Source organism: Pongo pygmaeus, chromosome 8, assembly GCF_028885625.2.
Source record: "Pongo pygmaeus isolate AG05252 chromosome 8, NHGRI_mPonPyg2-v2.0_pri, whole genome shotgun sequence".
In the NCBI taxonomy this organism is placed as follows: domain Eukaryota; kingdom Metazoa; phylum Chordata; class Mammalia; order Primates; family Hominidae; genus Pongo; species Pongo pygmaeus.
Genome location: NC_072381.2, coordinates 82,888,883 through 82,909,181, shown reverse-complemented (window position 1 = coordinate 82,909,181; position 20,299 = coordinate 82,888,883). Strand labels below are relative to the sequence as shown.

Here is a 20,299-nt window from a genome sequence, read left to right as displayed (position 1 = left end):
GTATATCTGAATTGAGATGACAACCTTTCAAGTTGATCTCCAATTTTCAAAAACCACACCTACCAGAATGGCTAAAGACAGACAATACTGTTAGCAAGAAAGCGGTAGGAAGAGAATTCTCACACACTGCTGGCAGTGTTTACTAAAGCCAAACAAAGCACTCTGTAAAACCCAGAAGTTTCAATTCTATGTGAAATTCAATTCCACATAAACACCTAGAGTTATATTCATAATTATATGGCAGTGAAAATGATCTACAACTACACACGTTAAGGGTGTATCACACAAACACAATGTAAATGAAAGACACAATGTAAATGAAAGACACCCAACATAAAAAGTAGAACCCATATACTTTCAATTATAAAAACTACAGAAACAAGCAAAACTAATCTGTGTTAGAAGTCAGGATACTGGCTATCTTTAGTAGGGGCTGGGGAGTTATAATCAGAAGAGCGCAAAGCCAAACTTGCGGGGTACTGCTCATGTTCTTGTTCTTGGCATGAATGTAATGATTATATGAGTGTGTTCAGTTCATGAGCATTCATCAAGCTATACTGTCATGATACATACACTTTTCTGTATGTATGTGTCTTTTACCCCTTTTTGAAGCAACCTCAGAGAAACAATGGAATCCATCACAATCTCACTGTTTGTAAATGACAGAGGTAGGTTCCAATAACCCATGCACTACGCTCTTACATTCTTCCCAATACTAGAGACCTTCTTAAACACATATTTAAGACCAGTTTATGGCCCCTGAGATATACTGAGATCATAGCTCCTGGTGCTTAAGGCTCTCCCACATTCCTTCCTGGCCATAAATTGGACCCCCCCATTTTCAGGCCCTCTTGCGTGAGTCAGCGCAGAAGCGGAGACTGACACATTTACAGGACGAATAGAGGGAAATATTCTGTGCCAGTATTTTAAAAGGAAAATCCATTTGAAAGACCAAACTTATCATCCAATAGTTGGGCTGTCTGTATACCCAATGAGAAATACTTAGATACTTCAAAGATAGAAACAGTTTTAAGAGTCTAATTTTACAAATGGATGTCTGACAGCATAAGGCATGACCCTTCTCTGTTGTTACCAAACTACATGACATTGAGTTTCAGTGTTCACAAATTTTACAACACATTGGAATTGAAACACACAGAGATTATTCCTGGCATACTTGAAAAGTTTCAAGTTTCATCCTCAAAATAGGACTTTATGCTTCTTAATGCATGTTAATTCCACGAGGAAGCCTCAGAGCCTGGGAGTGTGGGGGCAAGATGGAGGAGTAATAATTTTCATAGCATGTACAACCAAAGCCACTGCTGTATGAAATATACAGCATCGTTATCAACTACGTGATAAATTCTTAAGTCACTTTTTTCGCCTAACAAATGATTTTTTTGAAAAACAATTTAAGCATTAGGAAAAAATGAACAGAAATTCTCTTACAGGTGAAAGCAGTAAATGGAAACAGGTTTTAAAGTTCTCTACTTTCACACTGCCATCTGCTGCTGATTTAGAGAAATATATCACTAGGTCAGAGATTAAAGACAAAAAATTTTAGAGCTGAAATTTTGGAAGTTGGAAACGGTCTAAACACCTCAATTTAAAAATGGTGAAACTGGAACTCAGAAAGATCATGTGATTTGACCAAGAGTCTATAGCTAGCCAATGACAGGTCTAAGGCCAAAGTCAGACCAGCATTCTCCCTGATTGAGAAATAGTTCAATTGGGATCTTAATTTTTTCCTAGAAATCAAATTATTAGTAAAGAACATCAATGTACTGTTAGAGTAGGTAGTTAGGCAGACATGAGCAGGGCAGGAGAGTCCTCGCCTCACCCAGGAATTTCCGGTAACCATCAGGTGATGGTCAGATGTTTATTAAACTGTTTTTCTGAAATGATAATTGGCCACAGCCAACACCAGGGGAAGAGAGTCTCCCAGTAGACAGAAAATACCTGGAGCTGGTGATCAGCAGCTTCCCAATAAGATCTCAGGAGTTGGGCAAGTGGACTCTGGCATGCTCACTAAGAGGCAAAATGGTGGATGTATGACTTTCCTCTGGGGGCATTTGACTGGTAAAGGAAAACTGGCCCTACAGAGCATGAGCACAACCTCAGTAAACACACTATGCACGTGGTCACCCTCCCAAATGACCAACACTGCACATGTAGCAGTTGAGCAACAGCCAACCACGAAGGAAGAATCAAGAGACAAGGAAAAACCCCAGAACCATGCCAACTTGTAAAACCCCAAGTCAAGGACTGAATGGGGCACTTGAATCTCTCAAGTTGCCCACATGTCCCTCTTCCAAGTGTAAATACTTCCTTTCACTCCTGCTCCAAAATTTTTTAATAAACTCTCACTCCGGCTCTAAAACTTGCCTTGGTCTCTTTCTCTGCTTTAAACCCACCTCTGCCCCCGGCCAAATGCTTTCATCCAAGGAAGCAAGGATCAAGTCTGCTGCAGACCTGTATGGGTTCACCACTGGTAATGGTACTTTTGTTAATGTCTTATAGATAACATAGCTTTATGAACTTATGTTAGATGAAAACATAAAATTTATAATCACTTGGTGTTCAATAGTTTAGAGCAAATTATTTTACCCTTATCCTTAGAACCTGGGTTTATTTATAGATTCTATTTACATAGATTCAAAACACAATAGCCTCATATTTCAGCAATAACAACACAAAATGTATCAAAGTGACCATCAAGTCACATCTGCAAAATGTGATACATTTATGTGTTTAGCTCTTTGTAGTAACTGTGCAAGGCCTCAAGATGATAAACCATCTATTATTCCTCAGCACTGGATGAGTTTCAAGAGACAGATTAAATCAAAGGGTTACTTTCAGGAGATTTCTTACAATGCAAAGTGAAAATTTTGTAGAAGGGAACTTTGAAACAAAAGTTAGTTTACCTATGACATGAATCAGTGATTCCACACCTTTGAACCTGAACAATTTTAGGGAAAAAAAGGGGGAAAAAGGGGAGGGGGTTCCTAATTTTTTATTTTCACAAGATATTTTAAAAATATAATAACCGGCCGGCCATGGTGGCTCAAGCCTGTAATCCCAGCACTTTGTGAGGCCAAGGCAGGTGGATCACCTGAGGTCAGGAGTTCAAGACCAGGTTGGCCAACATGGTGAAACCCTGCCTCTACTAAAAATACAAAAATTAGCCAGGCGTGGTGACACATGCCTGTAATCCCAGCTACTCGGTAGGCTGAGGGAGGAGAATTGCATGAACCGGGAAAGTAGAGGTTGCAGTGAGCTGGGATCACGCCACTGCACTCCAGCCTGGGCAATGAGCAAAACTCTTGTCTCAAAAAAAAAAAAAAAGAGTAATAACCATCTATTATTATTACTGCTTAGAGAAGAAGAAATGTTTACATAAGCAAATAGTGAGAAGGATGTAATTTCAGAATAAAATGCAAGACAGTAAGAAGATAATGGGAACTTCACACACACATATACACACACATACACACACTCATACATTTCATCTATCATTGCCTTTATATTCATTTTGCCTTTGGTGAAAGTTTTTCCTGAACTTACCATTGCCTGCGTATTAATGTTCAAGAGCCAATATTATTGTTGTCAGTATTGGTGTTTAGAAGCCACTATTGCCTCAGCCTCCCAAGTTACCATCACTCCTGGCTAATTTAAAAAAAAAAAAAATGCAGAGACAGGGTCTCATTATGTTGCCCAGGCTGGTCTTAAACTTCTGGTCTCAAGTGGTCCTCCTGCCTCAGCCTCCCAAAGCTCTAAGTATTATAGGCATGAGCCACTACACCCAGCCCAGTGTGTATTTATTATACCTATAGCTCATCTAAACTGGAATGAGCCACATTTCAGGTGCCCAGTAGCCATATGTGCCCACCCTACTGGACAGCACAGTACTAGAATCTCATATCATGTCAGAAAAGGACACAGAAATCAAACACAATCCAGGACTTAGACAAGAGGTAAAACAAACTCGCATCAAGGGTTAAAATAAAACCCAAGGCCAAAAGCACCAAAAGAAAGGTTCAGACGGCTTGTTTGGGGATTTCATAAGAGGAAGAACAACCAAGGCCACAGAACTAAGCCTTGAACTAGGCTTCAAAGTATGGTTATGTCAACAAAAGGGATGAACGTGTATTCTAAATGGAGGGAACAGAAACATAACGTGATTTTACAGTTTTTAATTTATTATAGGATAGTTCTGGGAATAAAATTATTCCCTTTAGGAAATAAACTCAACCTCCACGCACTTCTTTTCTAAAAAGTTTCAGAGAGTCCCAGGAGTAGAAGGATGGCCAGGTCTGCTGCAGTGAATACATAAGTTGGCTGATGCTACAGTGAGAAACAGAATATAGCAGTAACCAGGTTATGGACCTGCCATGCGGCAAGGATTTCCTAACAGAGTGGATCAGTTGGGCCTGTTAAGGTCCTACCTTTCCACCTAAAATTCAGGGAGCCCAAGGTGTGAGCTCCTCCAAATTGCAGGTTCCTCAATCCTTGCTCCAGCAAAGACTGTAAATCTCAAGTTCATCTCCTTGAAAAAGAAAAAGGCACTAAGGAGCCACAACCGCTCAAAGTGTTGATCTCATATACCCTGACTGCCTTTCATTTTAGTTGGTTTGGTGGTATTTAGAGATGGCAGAAAGCTTAACCAAAACCTGGTCTTTATTCCTACCAATCTTAAAACTGCCTAGCACACTGGGAACCTGCCAATGCAACAGAATCCTTGAGAGAAGCAGGAATTCAGTACTCCTTGAAGGAGTTAACAGTGCTTAGGGGTAATGCCCAAACCCAGCTCTGCCAGCACTCATAACTCATTCTGCAAGTGGGCCTGGCCATACTGACTCATTATATTAACATGGTGATACGTTTACTGACTCATATTATGAGTTTGAACACCTTTGGAGGAAGTGAAGACAAAAGGGAGAGGGTAAGGACTCTCAAATCTGCTTTGAGTACAAAACTGTGGACTAGATCTCCACGCTATTTCCTGCTGTTTCAGCACTTGGGTAGTGTGAGAAACAGAACCACCATTTCCTTGAATTTGGAGAACAATATCTAGCCAAAGGGTGTGTTAGCTCATCTTAAAACAATGCAAAGCCATGATAGCTCTCTAGTTCAGTTACCTTCCATTCCTCCCATATCAGTCAAGTTTCAACCAGAAAAACAAAACCAGTAGGAAGTATATATTAACACATTTATTGCAAGGAATTGGCTTACACGTTTGGCACAACCATACTAGGCAGCCAGACAATACCTGCCTAGCTAACCAAGTCAAAAATTTGCAGGGGCGGTCATTAGGAAGGGCATGTTGGAACTCTCAGGGATAGGCTGCAGCTACAATTACAAGCAGAATTTCTTCTTTTGGGAAAGCTCATTTCTCCTCTTAAAGCCTTTCAACAATTGAGCCAAATCCATCCAGATTTTCTAGGATAAGCTACCTTATTTAAAGTTAAGTGACTATGCACTTTATTCAAATCTACAAAGTAACTTCACAGCAACACCTAGATTGGTGTTTGAACAACTGGAGAATGTAACCTAGCCAAGTTGAAACATAAAACTGACCGTCACACCTCCCAACACAATCCCTCCTTTCCAGCCAAATTTACTCCATGAGAACACAGCCTCTGCAGTACCAAATCCAGGCCTCTGCATAAAGGTAATTTGCATGGACTTCCCTCTCTCTGTCTATCCGCCTAAGAAAGTCCATCTTCCTATCTGGCCCATCTCAATAGCTTCCTCAAAGGCTATCCCTCTAAAACCTCAGAGATTGTTTTGCCATTGCTATTCTCCTTGATATTTGTGAATTCTCAAATTATTAGTTACCTTTTTTTTCTGTCTCTTCCCTGAGACTACAAACCTCTTAGAAACATGGATGGTGTTTTCTATATTGGCATCCCTAGCTCAGAGACTTTAGGAATATATGTAATGAGGATGAGCTCATTCACAATGTATAACCCAGGAGGGTAGGATCCTTCCTACCCAGCTTTATTCATCCCAGGGATTATCTGGACAAACAAAGAATTCAGGCAAGGAGAAGAAGTATTTTCTTCTCAATTATTTAAGTTTCAAGGAAAAGGAATTAGGAATTAAGATTATGAAGAGTATAAAGTCCAGAATTTCATGCCTTTTCACAGTTGTAATATGCTATTATGAGCTACTGTCCAAATCTAGGTTTGCCAAAGCCCCGGAGTAGGACTTTATATTTCACATGCTTAGGCACAATCTTGGCAAAGTTCCAGCTCCCTCTCCCAACCATCCTTCCAAGAACTGTCTTCATCTTTCATCCTGAATGGTCCCTTTCTTTTGCAGGTTTTACAGACAATTTACTTTTCACGATTTACACGGCATGAGTAGTGCCACACACAAGAAGAAATCTACAATAGTTCTCTTTATTTTAAAAATGTCAAAGCAAATCATATATCAGAGAGTTATCAAAAAGCGAAAAATTAAAATTTAAATATAGAGGGCTTAAGCCAGTGGTAGTTCCTACTAAAAATCACTTTGGGGACTTTAAAAAATTCATGAGGCCAGGCACAGTAGCTTATGCCTGTAATCTCAACACTTTGGGAGGCTGAGGCAGGAGAATCCCTTGAGCCCAGGAGTTTGAGACCAGCCTGGGCTACATGGTGAGACCTTGTTTCTACAAAAAATAAGAAAAAAATAGTTGGGCATGGTGGCATGTATCTGTAGTCCCAACTACTCAAGAGGCTGAGTTGGGAGGATCACTTGAACCCGGGAGGTCGAGGTTGCAGTAAGCCAATATAGCACCACTGCACTCCAGCCTGGGTGACAGAGCAAGACCCAATCTCAAATAATAATAATAACAATAATAATAATAATAATTATTATTATTATTATTATTATTATTCATGAATCTAGGCCCCATCACGGACCAAATGAATTAGAATGTCTGAGTGTCAAATCCACGCAATTATATGCTGAAATGGTCCGATAGATGATCCTAATTATCTCCCTGGCTAAGAACCACTGATAACCATTTGAGTCACCAACATGAAAATACTTATTCCACTTCCAAGGTACTAATGATCCACTTGTTTCTCTGTAGAGCAAAGTTGTCATAAAGCAGATGGTCAATGTGGCTTGCACCCTGCCAGACACTGCTTGCTAATACTATATAAACACTGTTTCAGGGTTTGCATCTTAATCTATGCTATGAGGAACCCAAAGAGGACAACATCAAATACAATATGTTCAATGGAGCCAGCTATGCTGAAACTTGTACACAATATCTAAAGTGTATATATATATATATATATATACACACATATATATGTATATATACACACACGCAGGCGTAAGTAGCTATTTAGCCATCCTTTTTTTTCCCCACCACTTTTCATTCTTGAATTATTTGCCCTCATTTTTCTATGCTCATCTTTAAAAGCTTTGCTCACCAGGTGTAATTGCTTCCTCATCTAGCTAATGGCATTGGACCTAGAGAGGTTAAGTGACTTGCATAAGGTCACTTAGCTCAATGGTGGTAGAGCCAGGACTTGAATTAGCTTCTGACTGCACCCTCAAGCTCCTTCAAGTATTTGTTGTCTCCCAGAATTTTGATAAGATGCCGTAACTCTCTGATCCCTACAAGCAGGGCTGGCTTGTTGGATTTGTGACCTATGCAAGTTGCACAGGGCCCAGTGTTTAGAAGGATCCCACACTTGGTTTAGCGCTCTGCTGTCACTAAATTCTTAATTTTTTAACAAGGATTCTGTATGTTCATTTTGCACTGGGGCCTGCAAATTATGTAGCCAGTTCTGCTCCTGGCTGCTCCTGGCTCTTGAGATGAGCGATCATCCACCTAGAAACTTGGAAAACGTGTAGAGCTGCAGTTGAATTGTCAAAAACAGTCAGCTTCAGCTCTGACCACCAACGCCCATCCTTAAGGAGATCTCGGCTTGCCTCAGCCCTCTACTCCAACCTGGACAGACTTGTGAAAAGAAGCTTCATTCTTCAAGTATGTGCTAATTGAGTTAGCATTTCAATTATCCTTTGACCCTTGCTGGAAGCCAAAGTAATTACATTTCTGTTTAACTTAGTATTTGCTAATAGAAATGGTGACTAATTAGAGAACATTAAAAAAATTATTTCCTCCCCACTACAGGTCTTATTTTAGAAATCAATACATTCAAATCACATTATTAACATATCAATTATCATCCACTTGTACTTTGATGGCTTTACAAACAATCCTTATTTTGAGAAACTCTATCAAACAAATCTAGGGCAAACTTTCCCTGTTTCCCTTGAGCTCATAATGGTAAAATTATTTTTATTTGTTTACTTATATTTAATCATCTTATCTGACATAGCAAGATGATCCCGCATTGTTTTTTAAGCCTTTTTGTCTTGTTTATAATTTAACAAGGTAATACAACAATTGGAGGCATTGCTTTTTTTGAAAGACATCCCCTTTAAAATTCAGGAGAGAAGCATATTTAAAAGAAGGAATGACTAATGCATTTTTCATGAAACCATTTTAGAGCTGAAAAATACCTTACAAATCATATTTAATGTCCTCATCTTCCCCATAAGAATAGAGATTGTGATTTGCTCAATGAATAATGGTGAGTTCATAGCACACAGGAAGAGAGCCCAGGGCTACTGACCCTATCTAGATCACCACATTTTGTGCTTACATAGTTACAAATATGTTGGAATAATGGTCACTAAATATTACTGCAGAGTTCAAACTATGACTCTAGAAGTTCAAGTGGCATATGATTTTAATGGTGAAAAGGAAAATAAAAAGTCTCTACTATTCTCTCTAAAGATGACAGGAATCACTATTACATCGTATGTAACTGTTCATCAAGAATATCACTTTTGGAGACACACAAAATATATCATATATGTCTTATACATAACACTATATTAAAATCCTTAATGAGGATTTTAATTTTGTGATTGGATTGGATTGGATTTTGTAAGACTCTTTGCTATGTCAGCTTTTTCTTGTGAAGTTCTCATGACCACAGGACATGTGATTTGACCACAGTGTATCTGAAGCAGAGAAGAGTAATTACAAGCCATGTAGAAGCTGCCTAGAAGGCTGCTGAGAGCCATTTTGTCCTTTGGTCCTTACCAATGTACCTTGAGCATACCTGGATCACTACCACTTCATCTTCCTGACTCATTCTTACTCATATATGTGTGTATCTTACAAGACTGTGAGCCTCTTAAGGGCAGGAACGATGTGTTTGCTGTTTATCTTTTTCATTTCCAGCATCTAGTTCAATGCCTGGCACATCGTAGAAAATAAATGAATAAAGAAATGAATGAATGGATGGATGATTTAACATCTTAGGGAGTGCCTGTATTTTCACACAGATTTATTACAGTGAAAGTACAATCATTGCAATGAAGGCAGGAAAAGATATGTTATACTTTGAAAAGAAAGCCCTCTCTGCTTTGCACAATGTTCATGATGTAGTAAATGTAATTAAATGATTAAAGAGTAAAGAGAGGCATAAATTTATCCACTTACTTGCAAGCAAGCCAACTCCACTTGCCAGGGATCCAACCCAGGCTGTTTTTCCTTTTCCTTCACCAAAGGCATCCAGCCATTCTATGTACAGGACTCCAACAGCTAGTGGGGATCCGTAACACAAAAACTGAGTAAAGAAGGAGACAAACACAATCACCCAGCCCCATCCACCATCAGGTGACTTTTTAAGTTCCATTGTAAGACAAAATCAGGAGGCGTTTCTCTGCAGGTCCTAAACAAAAACAAACAGAAAAGAAAAGCTTATTTAGAGTGTGGTAGGACACAGCACTTAGGGTTAAAATATTTCCTCCTAAAGTAAAAAATAAAAGAAGGTTCTCCAAAGACATACATGGAAAAGCATAAAATATCACTGACATAGCAAGTTAACAAATACATTTGCATTTATAATTTGAATAAATGATGTAGACACATGGTACAATTTTTTTTAATTACAAAAAGGCGTAAAGTGAAATATAGCCTCTCAACCTTGTCCACCTTCACCAGATTCCCACTGTGCTTAACCACAGAGAACCACTAATTCTAGTTTCTTAGTTTTTAGTTTCTTGGGTTCCCTAGGAAGCAGATTCCTAGCAAGAAGGAGACTGATTAGGAATGCTCTCGAGTTGATGCCTATGGAAGGACACAGATGGCAGAGGGAGAAGATCAGCTGCAGATAACCCTGCAGTTATAAAGAAGGGGATTTCTAAAGTTGGGATGACCCTTCAGAGATGTGCTGAGCTGGGTGCTGGGAGCTGCCCATCCACACTTCCATGTTGATCATGCACTGGATGTGGCTACCCAGGAATGGGTGGTGATCTGAGGTGAGGTGGCTCCCTTCAAAGGAGGCAATCTATCCCCATAAGGGCTGGCAGCATTCTCAACAGCTGGGGCAAGGACTTTGTCATTCCTGAAGGAGGCCTGGAAGGGAACTGACAGCACATCACAATGTTCACCAACTGGAGTATTTTTCCAGTTTCTTTATGCATTTATAAGCAAAACCAAGCAAATATTCTCAATGTCTCTCTTTTTCATAAAAAAGTAGTATATTATACATTACATTCCCCACCTTCCTTTGTCCACATAACATCCTGAGAGATTTTTCCCTATCAATACATAGACAGCATCCTTAGTCATTTTTATAAGTACATAGAATGTATACATATGGCTGTATGCTTGCTTATTTATTTACTTATTGAATAGGCAAAAACACTTGCATGGTTCAAATGAAAAAAAGACAAAAGATAAACAGACCCCTGTCTACCTATTTCCCATCTAAGCCTTATCTCCTCCACAGGTAACCAATGCATCTTGTTTCTTGTATATTCTTCTAAAGTTTCTTTATGCATACACTGGCAAACTCAAATATAGATTTCCTCTATTTTTTACACACAAAAAACTAGCGTATTATATACATTGGCATGTGCCTTGTTCTCTTTCACTTGACAAGTATCTGGAAGATCTTCCACATCAATGCATACTGACCTTCCTTATTTATTTCTTTCTTCTGCACTATATTCCAGTATGGGACTTTATCTTAGTTTGTTTGACCAGTCCCTATGGCTTCAATGAAAAACAATGTGCAGTGAAAAACCTTACATATTCATGTATCTTTTTGCTTATAAGCATATCTGCTAGGTAAAATCCAAAAGAAGAATTGCTGATCAAAGGGAATATACATTTGTAATTGTAATTTCAGAAAATATTGAAAAAGTCTGAGTTGGGAGGATCATTGAGGCCAGGTATTACCAAATTAAGTTCAAGAGCATTGAGCTAATTCATATTGTCTCCAGGATTTTGAATGTGTTGTGAAACTTTTGGATTTTTGCAAGTTTCTTGGTTTTAAAATAGCATTTCATCATAGTTTCAACTTGCATTTCTTTTTGTTTTTTTTTGTTTTTTTTTGAGACGGAGTCTCGCTCTGTTGCCCAGGCTGGAGTGCAGTGGCACGATCTCGGCTCACTCAACTTGCATTTCTTACAGTATAAATGTCGTGTACAGTTTTGGAGATGAAAAGCCAGTTGAAATTCCTAATTCTTAGGTGTATATGGATATTCTATTCTGTTGCATTGGTCTGTCTATTCACACATCATTACCACATTTGTTTCATCACAGAATCTTTTTTATAAAAGTCCTTTTACCATATTTTAATCTCTAATGGGGCTTCTTCTGTCTTTATAATTACACTCCTTTGGCAATATTTTGTAGCTATTCATGTTTTCTGTTCTACATGAACTTCAGAATCAGCCTGTCTGGTTCAAAAAGAAATCAGATGATGCTTTAATTAGGACTGAGTTAAATTTAAAAACTGATGTAAGGAGAATTGACCTTTTATGATGTCAACTCATTCTAAGAACATAATATGTTTTGCATTTGTTCAAGTCTCCATCTATGTTCTTAGCGTTTAAAATGTTCCTCAATATTTCATTGTATTGTATTTTTATAGATTTTATCCTCGCTGCTAATGTTGTAATCGGGGTCATTTTTTTATTTGTCTTCTGTTTGTATGCTTAAAAGCTATTGATGTCTGTATGTTAATTTTACATCCCACTTCCTTACAAAATTCTATTTGTGATGGATTTTCAGATGATTTTCTTGGGTATATACAATGCACAATGCAATACAGTCATATAGTCACCTACAGTTACAATTTTTTATCTCCTTATATGTGTTAAATTTTTATACTTCTAATTTCCTTTTTTTTTTTTCTAATCAAATGGTAGATTTATTGGCTGTCTCTGTTATACAATAAGGTGAAAACATCTTAATTCAGGACATCCTCCACCTTGTTTTGGCTTCCAGTTGTACTGCAAGACCAGTGTCAGGCACATAGGCTGATTAATCAAATTTTCGCTCTTGTTGCCCAGGCTGGAGTGCAATGGCACAATCTCGGCCCACAGCAACCTCTGCCTCCTAGGTTCAAGCGATTCTCCTGCCTCAGCCTCCTGAATAGCTGGGATTACAGGCACCACCATGCCTAGCTAATTTTTTGTATTTTTAGTAGAGACGGGTTTCACCATGTTGGCCAGGCTGGTCTTGAACCCCCGACCTCAGGTGATCCACCCATCTCAGCCTCCCAAAGTGCTGGGATTACAGGCATGAGCCACAGTGCCCGGCCCCTAATTTCTTTCTTTTGTCTTTGCATTGAACAGTACATACAGAATAATATCAATTAACAAAAGTATACATTTTTGTCTAGTTCCTAACTTTAGTGGGAATGCCCTCAAATACCATGATGTTGCCTCTGGTGCATAGTTGGATTTCTTTTACAAAGTTAAGAAAGTAATTTGCATTTTTATATTTTTGACTGTTATTATAAATAATTGTTATTACATTTTATCAAATGTATTTCCAGTGTATAGGAAGACGGTCATACAATTTTCCCTTTATAACTCTTAATATGATAAAATATATGTTTTCTACTACTGAAGCATCCATGAATTATTGGATTAAATTTCCTTGGTTCATGCATTATTTTGACTACGTTAGTCTATTTTGGCAGAGGGATTTTTTAATTCATAGGCAAAATTTGTCTATTTTTGTTTTTGATTTCTACTAGTGTTGGTACCCAAATGGTGTTTACTTTATTTAAAACTTTGGGCTGGGCACAGTGGCTCATGCCTGTAATGCCAGAACTTCAGAAGGCCAAGGCATGGCTTGAGCCCAGGAGTTGGAGACCAGCCTGGGCAACATAGTGAAACCCTATCTCTACAAAAAAATACAAAAATTAGCCTGGTGTGGTGGTGCAGCTGTAGTCTCAGCTGCTCAAAAGGCTGAGGTGGGAGGATGGCTTGAGTCCAGGAGTTTGAGGTTACAGTGAGCAGTAATTGCACCACTGCAATCCAGCGTGGGTGACACAGTGAGACCCTGTCTCAACAACAAAAAAAAAAAAAAAAAAAGGAAAGAAAAGAAAAGAAAAATTTTCCTTCTTTTCCTAAACAGCTTACATGGCAATGGATTTGGAGATCCAAGGCTTAACCTTCAGGTCCCCAGCAGGGCCTCCCACTTAACCTGCACCTTCCATGTCTCTTCACTATGCCAGGTTTACAGTCAGGTGCAACAGAGTCTTTGCCCACAGATTCTGCCAAACCATGCACTTGGCTGTGGTTTCAACAGATAATGTCTGAAGACAGTAGGAATATCAATTATCCATTCACACACAGCCTAATTAGATGACAAGGCATTTGGCTACCTTCAGAGAGTCATAGCTACACCCATCATTTGCCAGGGCTTCCATGGATTTATTTCTTCACTTTGATTTCAGAGCACTGGGCAGAACTCATGTCACCATGTGCCATTAAGTCTTTACACAAATTAACTTTCAACATTTAATAATCAAAAACAGAAAGATGTTACAATTAGTGAACAAAACTGTAGGTATAAAATCTAGACACTCAAACCACATGATTGTGTTAACAGAATTATCCAAACTTCCAAATCAGAAACTTTTGTAGTAATCAAATATGTCCCTCCATTGGAAATTTACTCTCTCTGGTACCTACTCTATTGTAAAAGTAAACAATGCAATTCTGGTCTTTCTAATGACAATTTAGTACTTTACAATTTCTGTTCAGAATCCTCTTTAAAGAAAATATTGTCTGAACTCCTCTAACTAGATAGGATATAATAGAAATAGCCAAACATCTAGAGACTAAGAGGTTGTGTGAGGACAAATGCATATAAGAATGAGATTGTCCTTCATTCAAATGCTCCAATCACAGCACTTCAGGAAGAGTACACATTTATAGAGACAAAGCACCAGAATCATGAATAAAGCCAGTATTCCTGGGAGGTTGCGGGCAATGGGGGAGGATGAAGAGAATTATCTCCCTTACCAGTTTTCAAACCTAAGTAGACAAAAATGCCTTTCTACACCACACACCTCCGCCCTACCTTGCATTGCCATGCCCTGCCTTCGGTGACATTTCAGGATGTAGGACAAGAGCCAAAGAAATTCTCACAGTAAATATTTAAGAGAGCAAACCTTGGAAATACAAAGTTCCCATGCACATCAACTCTGACTAGAAAGGCAAGTTTTTATAGCGATGACTAACAGCTTCTGATCTGTCATCATCTCAGAGTTTAAGATACATGTAGTGTCAATAGAACACAGTGAAAACTACCATTTAGTGATTTCCTGTATTCTGTCACTCTAGCACCCTCCTCCCGTGGCTTCCTCTATTCCCTAGGTGCCTCTCACCAGCTGTTTTTCTGATATTCTGTACTGCGTAAGGTGATTTTATGAATAGGCTAGCCTTCATTTCTCCTTTTTTGTAATGGTGCTCAACTTCCTTTTTGAGGATGTAGATCAGTCCTATGGCTAGAGGGCTTGTGGGACTGTTAATTAAGTTTCCTTGACCTTGAGCAATAAAGGGCATCTAACCCAAGAGAAGCCAGTAGGCTTTCAGGACTCTGAGTCTTGATTGAAATGCCTGAATCTTGAGTGAAATGCTATATAAGGAAAGGAAAACCTGCAGAGTTTATGGATCCCCATGGAAGTGCACTGAAGAGACCTCTGTCAGTCCTACTACCTTGAGCTCCTAGAGATACCGAAGCCTGGTTTCCCCAGCCTTCCACGTTTGTGAGCTAACCCAGTAAATTATTTTGTTAAGTTATTGGTACTCATTTCTTTACTTGCAACTGAATAAATATATTGTGAGTATGCAGTAATTTCAAGTTGATTATTTTAACCATCCATACCCCACTTGGTCCCATTTGGGACAAAGGTAAAGCTGAGGAATATTGTTGATGACCATATAATATAAGAAATATAGATGTGCCATATCTATTTTTATGAAAATTTCTTATTATCCTCCCTTCTTCATATCTTATGATCTAATATGATACATTCCCTTATCTGGCATTCTTTTTAATAAAAATTCCAAATTAACTAAAATTTCCACTAAGCCCATTTATCCTAATGTTTACAGAAATGCAGCAAGATAAAAGTGGTCTTAAAAATTAGCTGGGTGTGGTGGCATGCACCTGTGGTCCCAGCTACTTGGGAGGCTGAGGCAGGAAGATAGCTTGAGCTGAGGAGGTCAAGACTACAGTGAGCCATGATTATGCCACTGTTCTCCACCCTGGGCAACAGATCAAGATGCTGTCTCAAAAAGAAAAAAAAAAGAAGAAGAAAGTGGTCTTTATTCAAAATGTTCTTGATCACTTACATTTAAGTTATATTGCACTAGCTACTAAGGGAGACCAGAAGGCATATAAGGTATGGTCCCTGACCTCAGAAACTCTTTTAACTCACTTAGGAAGGTAAGATATGTGTACATGGGAAGGTGTGTCCACGTGGAAAGGTATGTGCAAAAGAGTATGTACACGATTGGGTGCCAAACAAGTGGATGGATATTAAATGCTTAGGAGTCAAAGGAAATGAAAGCACTCAAGGTGGGAGCAGGAGTGGAAGGGCCTCATAAAGTAGGTTAGTTGTAAAGAACAATGAAGAGATTCATAGAAGGGCTGCCAAGGCAAGAGGAACAACATGAATATACATGTGTAATCAGGATAGGCCTGATAGGTTTGGTGGAGTTGGAGAGGACAGTTCTTACAGGGCTCACAGAGCAAAACAAGATTAGAAAAATGGTACTCTCTGTGTAAATTCAAGAAGAATGTGTTTCAAGAAGTCTGTGTTTATAACCACAAGAAATAATTGTTTCTACATATTGTAGAATAAATCATTTATATTATCTAAGTGGTGGAATTTTTTTTCCAAAAAAAAAAAAAAGGCCAGGCGGGGTGGCTCTCACCTATAATCTCAGCATTCTGGGAGGCCGAACTGGGTGGATCACCTGAGGTCAGGAGTTCCAGACCAGCCTGGCCAACATGGCAAAACCCCGTCTGTACTAAAAAATACAAAAATTATCTGGGCATGGTGGCACGCGCCTGTAATCCCAGCTACTCAGGAGGCTGAGGCTGAAGAATCGCTTGAACCCGGGAGGCAGAGGTTGCAGTGAGCTGAGACCATGACACTGCACTCCAGCCTAGGCAACAGAGCAAGACTCCATCTCTAAATAAATAAGTAAGTAAACAAATAAATGAAACAAGATCTGTAAGTATCAGAAGGCACTATGTTATTTAGACTTATGATCTATGCATATATTCAAAGTTTTGGAGTCTTATTCATACAAATGTATGAAAATGTGTTTCTAGGAAATACATATATTGTACTATATTCTAGTAAACTATTTGAGAATTTGCAATCTCCTTGAACCAGAGCGTTAACAAACCGGGACTCTGAGTGACCAGACACCTTATAAAACTCAAAATTAGAAACCATTTTGAGAGATCATTTGAAGAACACTAATTTAGGGGCAGTTTTGTTATACTACAGGGTTTAAAGAAGTTTCACAGAATTAATTTGAATTTGAACTTGAACTTGTAAGCATCTTTCTTAACTTTAACTTAAAAAAATTAAATACAGTACATGTATTATGAACCTCCCTTGGAGGAGAGAGAAGAGCATGAAATAATATTAACCATAAGAAGATATCACTATTCAACAAAATTAGATTATCATTAGTACAAAGGATAGTATATCTCCTAAAGCCAGAACCTGTTTTGTTTAAGGGGAAAGGAGAGTTGGCAAGTTCTAATCACTTCCTTCAGGAAATGAAAAAGACTATTGATGAAAGACTACATTTCATTCACAATAAAGCTTTAAGTTCCAATGCCTTCGATTATGTTTAGTTCTGCTCAAATAATGCCAATCCTTTCTTTCTTCAACTCTTTACATTGGCTGAAAATTTCTGCTCTGGATATAGGCTGTCAGAACTGCAGGTGTGACATTTAAGAACACTGAGTATTTCTATCCCTGAAATGTATACATATGCACTATACTAATTTTTGCCAAATACAAAGTGATTTACAAGTATTTAATCTTATTTTCAGTTGACAGTTTCCTGTTGCCTTTGCTCCCTTCCCCAAGATTATCTTTCCCTAATAACCCCCATTCGAGCATTGTCTATAAATATCTCCTTAAAGATTCATAGATAGACTTTTCACTTGAAATATAAAAGGAGGTCAACAGTAGCACATTTTTATTTGAATCTCAGTCACTACCAGATTGCCTGGTGCTGAAGCACTTTATTTTAAGAGCCTAGAATCCTGTGACTTTATCTTGGGAAAAAATGGTTGATTCCAGGTTGATTTTGCCTTGATCTAGTTATCTGTGAGGTGAGTCAAAAGTCTAAATCATGCTGGGTTCCATGACCTTCCTACGGTTACATTTATGACACTTTAAGGCTATAAACCATGGATGAGGAGGTGGACTGAAACCCTCACACGCTGCTGGTGCAGATGAAAAGGCTGAAGCCACTTTGGAAAAAAGTTTGAGGGGTGGAAATGGGGAATGACTGTTAAAGGGTGCAGGGCTTCTTTGTGGGATGATGAAAACATTTTAAAATTAGATTGTGGTGCAGGTAGCACAACTCTATGAACATGCTAAAAATCACTGAGCTGCACATATTAAATGGATCAATTTTATCATGTATGAGGTATACCTCAATAAAGCTCTTAAAATAAAACACTTCAAAAGCTACCAAAAATTATGTTTTAGCTCTGACTCCAATGTAGGTAACAAGTTTTATAAACTAAAAAGCAAACCTGTTCAGCCAGAAGCAGCTGTAATACTGATGTCACTCTTTCCCTCAAACAATGACTTTTGTCCCTCCAAACATGTATCATTTATCCTATACCACCTCAGTTTGGATGAAGGAATCCTGGGAATTGAGAAATAATTAACCAATATCTAAAAACAAACAAACAAAAAAGTAGGTAAACAAGTCATTCTTTGGGTGTTTTAATGAAATGTAAGCAAAAATGTAGATAATTTTTTGGGAATTCTAAAACAATAGGTAAACAAATATATTTAATACAAACTGAAGCTCCCAATTCAAATACAAATTAATTACATTTCACTTCATGAGAGGCATAACACAAGTGATCATATCTCTAGTTCTTGAGTCCGCCTTCTCCATAGCACGTGTAATATTCTACTTCTACTTTTGCTTTCCCATTTCTTAAGCAATTTCATTTTATACTGTTCAAGGGGTAAAAAGTGCATCTGCAGTCATCAGCTGCAACAGTGTCAACACACTTATAACTGATTTTTATAACAATTTTTAAGTAGGATAGAACTTTAAAATAAGTCTCCTCTGGGTCAAAGACCTAAACTGTCAAGTATATCTACTCTCTTTGTTGATTTACATATTAGCAAATGTCACCACGTTAACACACGTAAGTCCTTTAAAAGTTATAGTCACTGGATCAATTTTGTCACTTTCCAATGACATTTCAAAATGTCAGTGTATCATTTTTCTTCTAAAGTCAAATAAATATAGTTATATATCAACATCAGTTTTTAAGGAAAAGAAAAAGAATCCACCCTGTTGTGCTTCTGAAGTATTAAAACTCTTCGTAATATCATATTGAGTCATCTTCATTCTGTATGTATATATATATATATATACACACACGCACACACACACACAATTCTATAAGAATTTTCTACAGTTTGAAACAGCTATTCAAGGGGGTGAACGCCAAATAATAATTTTATTTATTTATTTATTATTTATTTATTTATTTTTTTTTTTTGAGACGGAGTCTCACTCTTTCGCCCAGGCTAGAGTGCAGTGGCGCGATCTCAGCTCACTGCAAGCTCCGCCTCCCGGGTTCACGCCATTCTCCTGCCTCAGCCTCCCAAGTAGCTGGGACAACAGGCGCCTGCCACCACACTCGGCTAATTTTTTGTATTTTTAGTAAGACGGGGTTTCACTGTGTTAGCCAGGATGGTCTTTTAGCCAGGATGGTCTTGATCTCCTGACCTCGTGATCTGCCCACCTCGGCCTCCCAAAGTGCTGAGATTACAGACGTAAGCCACCGTACCCGGCCTTTTAATTTTATTTATTTATTTATTTATTTATTTATTTATTTATTTATTTATTTATTTTTTGAGACGGAGTCTCGCTCTGTCGCCCAGGCTGGAGTGCAGTGGCGCGATCTCAGCTCACTACAAGCTCCGCCTCCCGGGTTCACACCATTCTCCTGCCTCAGCCTCCCGAGTAGCTGGGACTACAGGCGCCCACCACCACGCCCGGGTAATTTTTTTTTTTGTATTTTTAGTAGAGACGGCGTTTCACCGTGTTAATCAGGGTGGTCTCGATCTCCTGACCTCGTGATCCGCCCGCCTCGGCCTCCCAAAGCGCTGGGATTACAGGCGTGAGCCACCACACCTGGCCTCCAAATAATAATTTTAGTACAACTGTAAATCCAGTTGTGGTGGCCTTGATCAGATTGTCTCAGAAATCAAGATGGGATTAAGCTACTTTCATGTTTCTGACTACTAGCATACTAAATATTGAAAGTAAGAAAACAAAAAAGAGGATATGAAAATCAAGGTTTCAATTAAATATCTACATCTTAAAAATGAATGCTATTAGCCAAACAGTGATGAATATATATAGAAAATAGTCTATATATTAAGATAGACTATAGATAGAATACATTAAATATACTAAATATTCAGCCAGGTGCAGTGGCTCATGCCTGTAATTCCAGCACTTTGGGAGGCCAAGGTGCGTGGATCACTTGAGGCCAGGAGTTTAAGACCAGCCTGGCCAACATGGTGAAACCTCATCTCTACTAAAAATACAAAAATTAGCCAGCTGTGATGGTGGGTGCCTGTAATCCCAGCTACTCAGGGGCTGAGACAGGAGAATCGCTTAAACTCAGGAGGTGGAGGTTGCAGTGACCTGAGATCGTGCCACTGCGCTC

General features: G+C 38.6%; 1 protein-coding gene across 5 annotated transcripts in view; it reads right to left on the bottom strand.

Moving 5' to 3' along the window:
* The window catches only part of SLC16A9 (solute carrier family 16 member 9), a 58,985-nt gene that overhangs the window by 24,962 nt on the left and 13,724 nt on the right, over positions 1-20,299 (bottom strand). For 3 of the 5 annotated variants that reach the window (XM_063669952.1, XM_054436356.2, XM_063669951.1), the window contains exon 2: positions 9,521-9,752. In XM_063669952.1, coding sequence (XP_063526022.1) covers positions 9,521-9,716 — 196 coding nt within the window. In that variant the 5' untranslated portion in view covers positions 9,717-9,752. Of the gene's footprint in view, positions 1-9,520; positions 9,753-18,127; positions 18,306-20,299 lie in introns of those variants that run through there. The other 2 variants (XM_054436358.2, XM_063669953.1) reach the window with 2 other exon arrangements.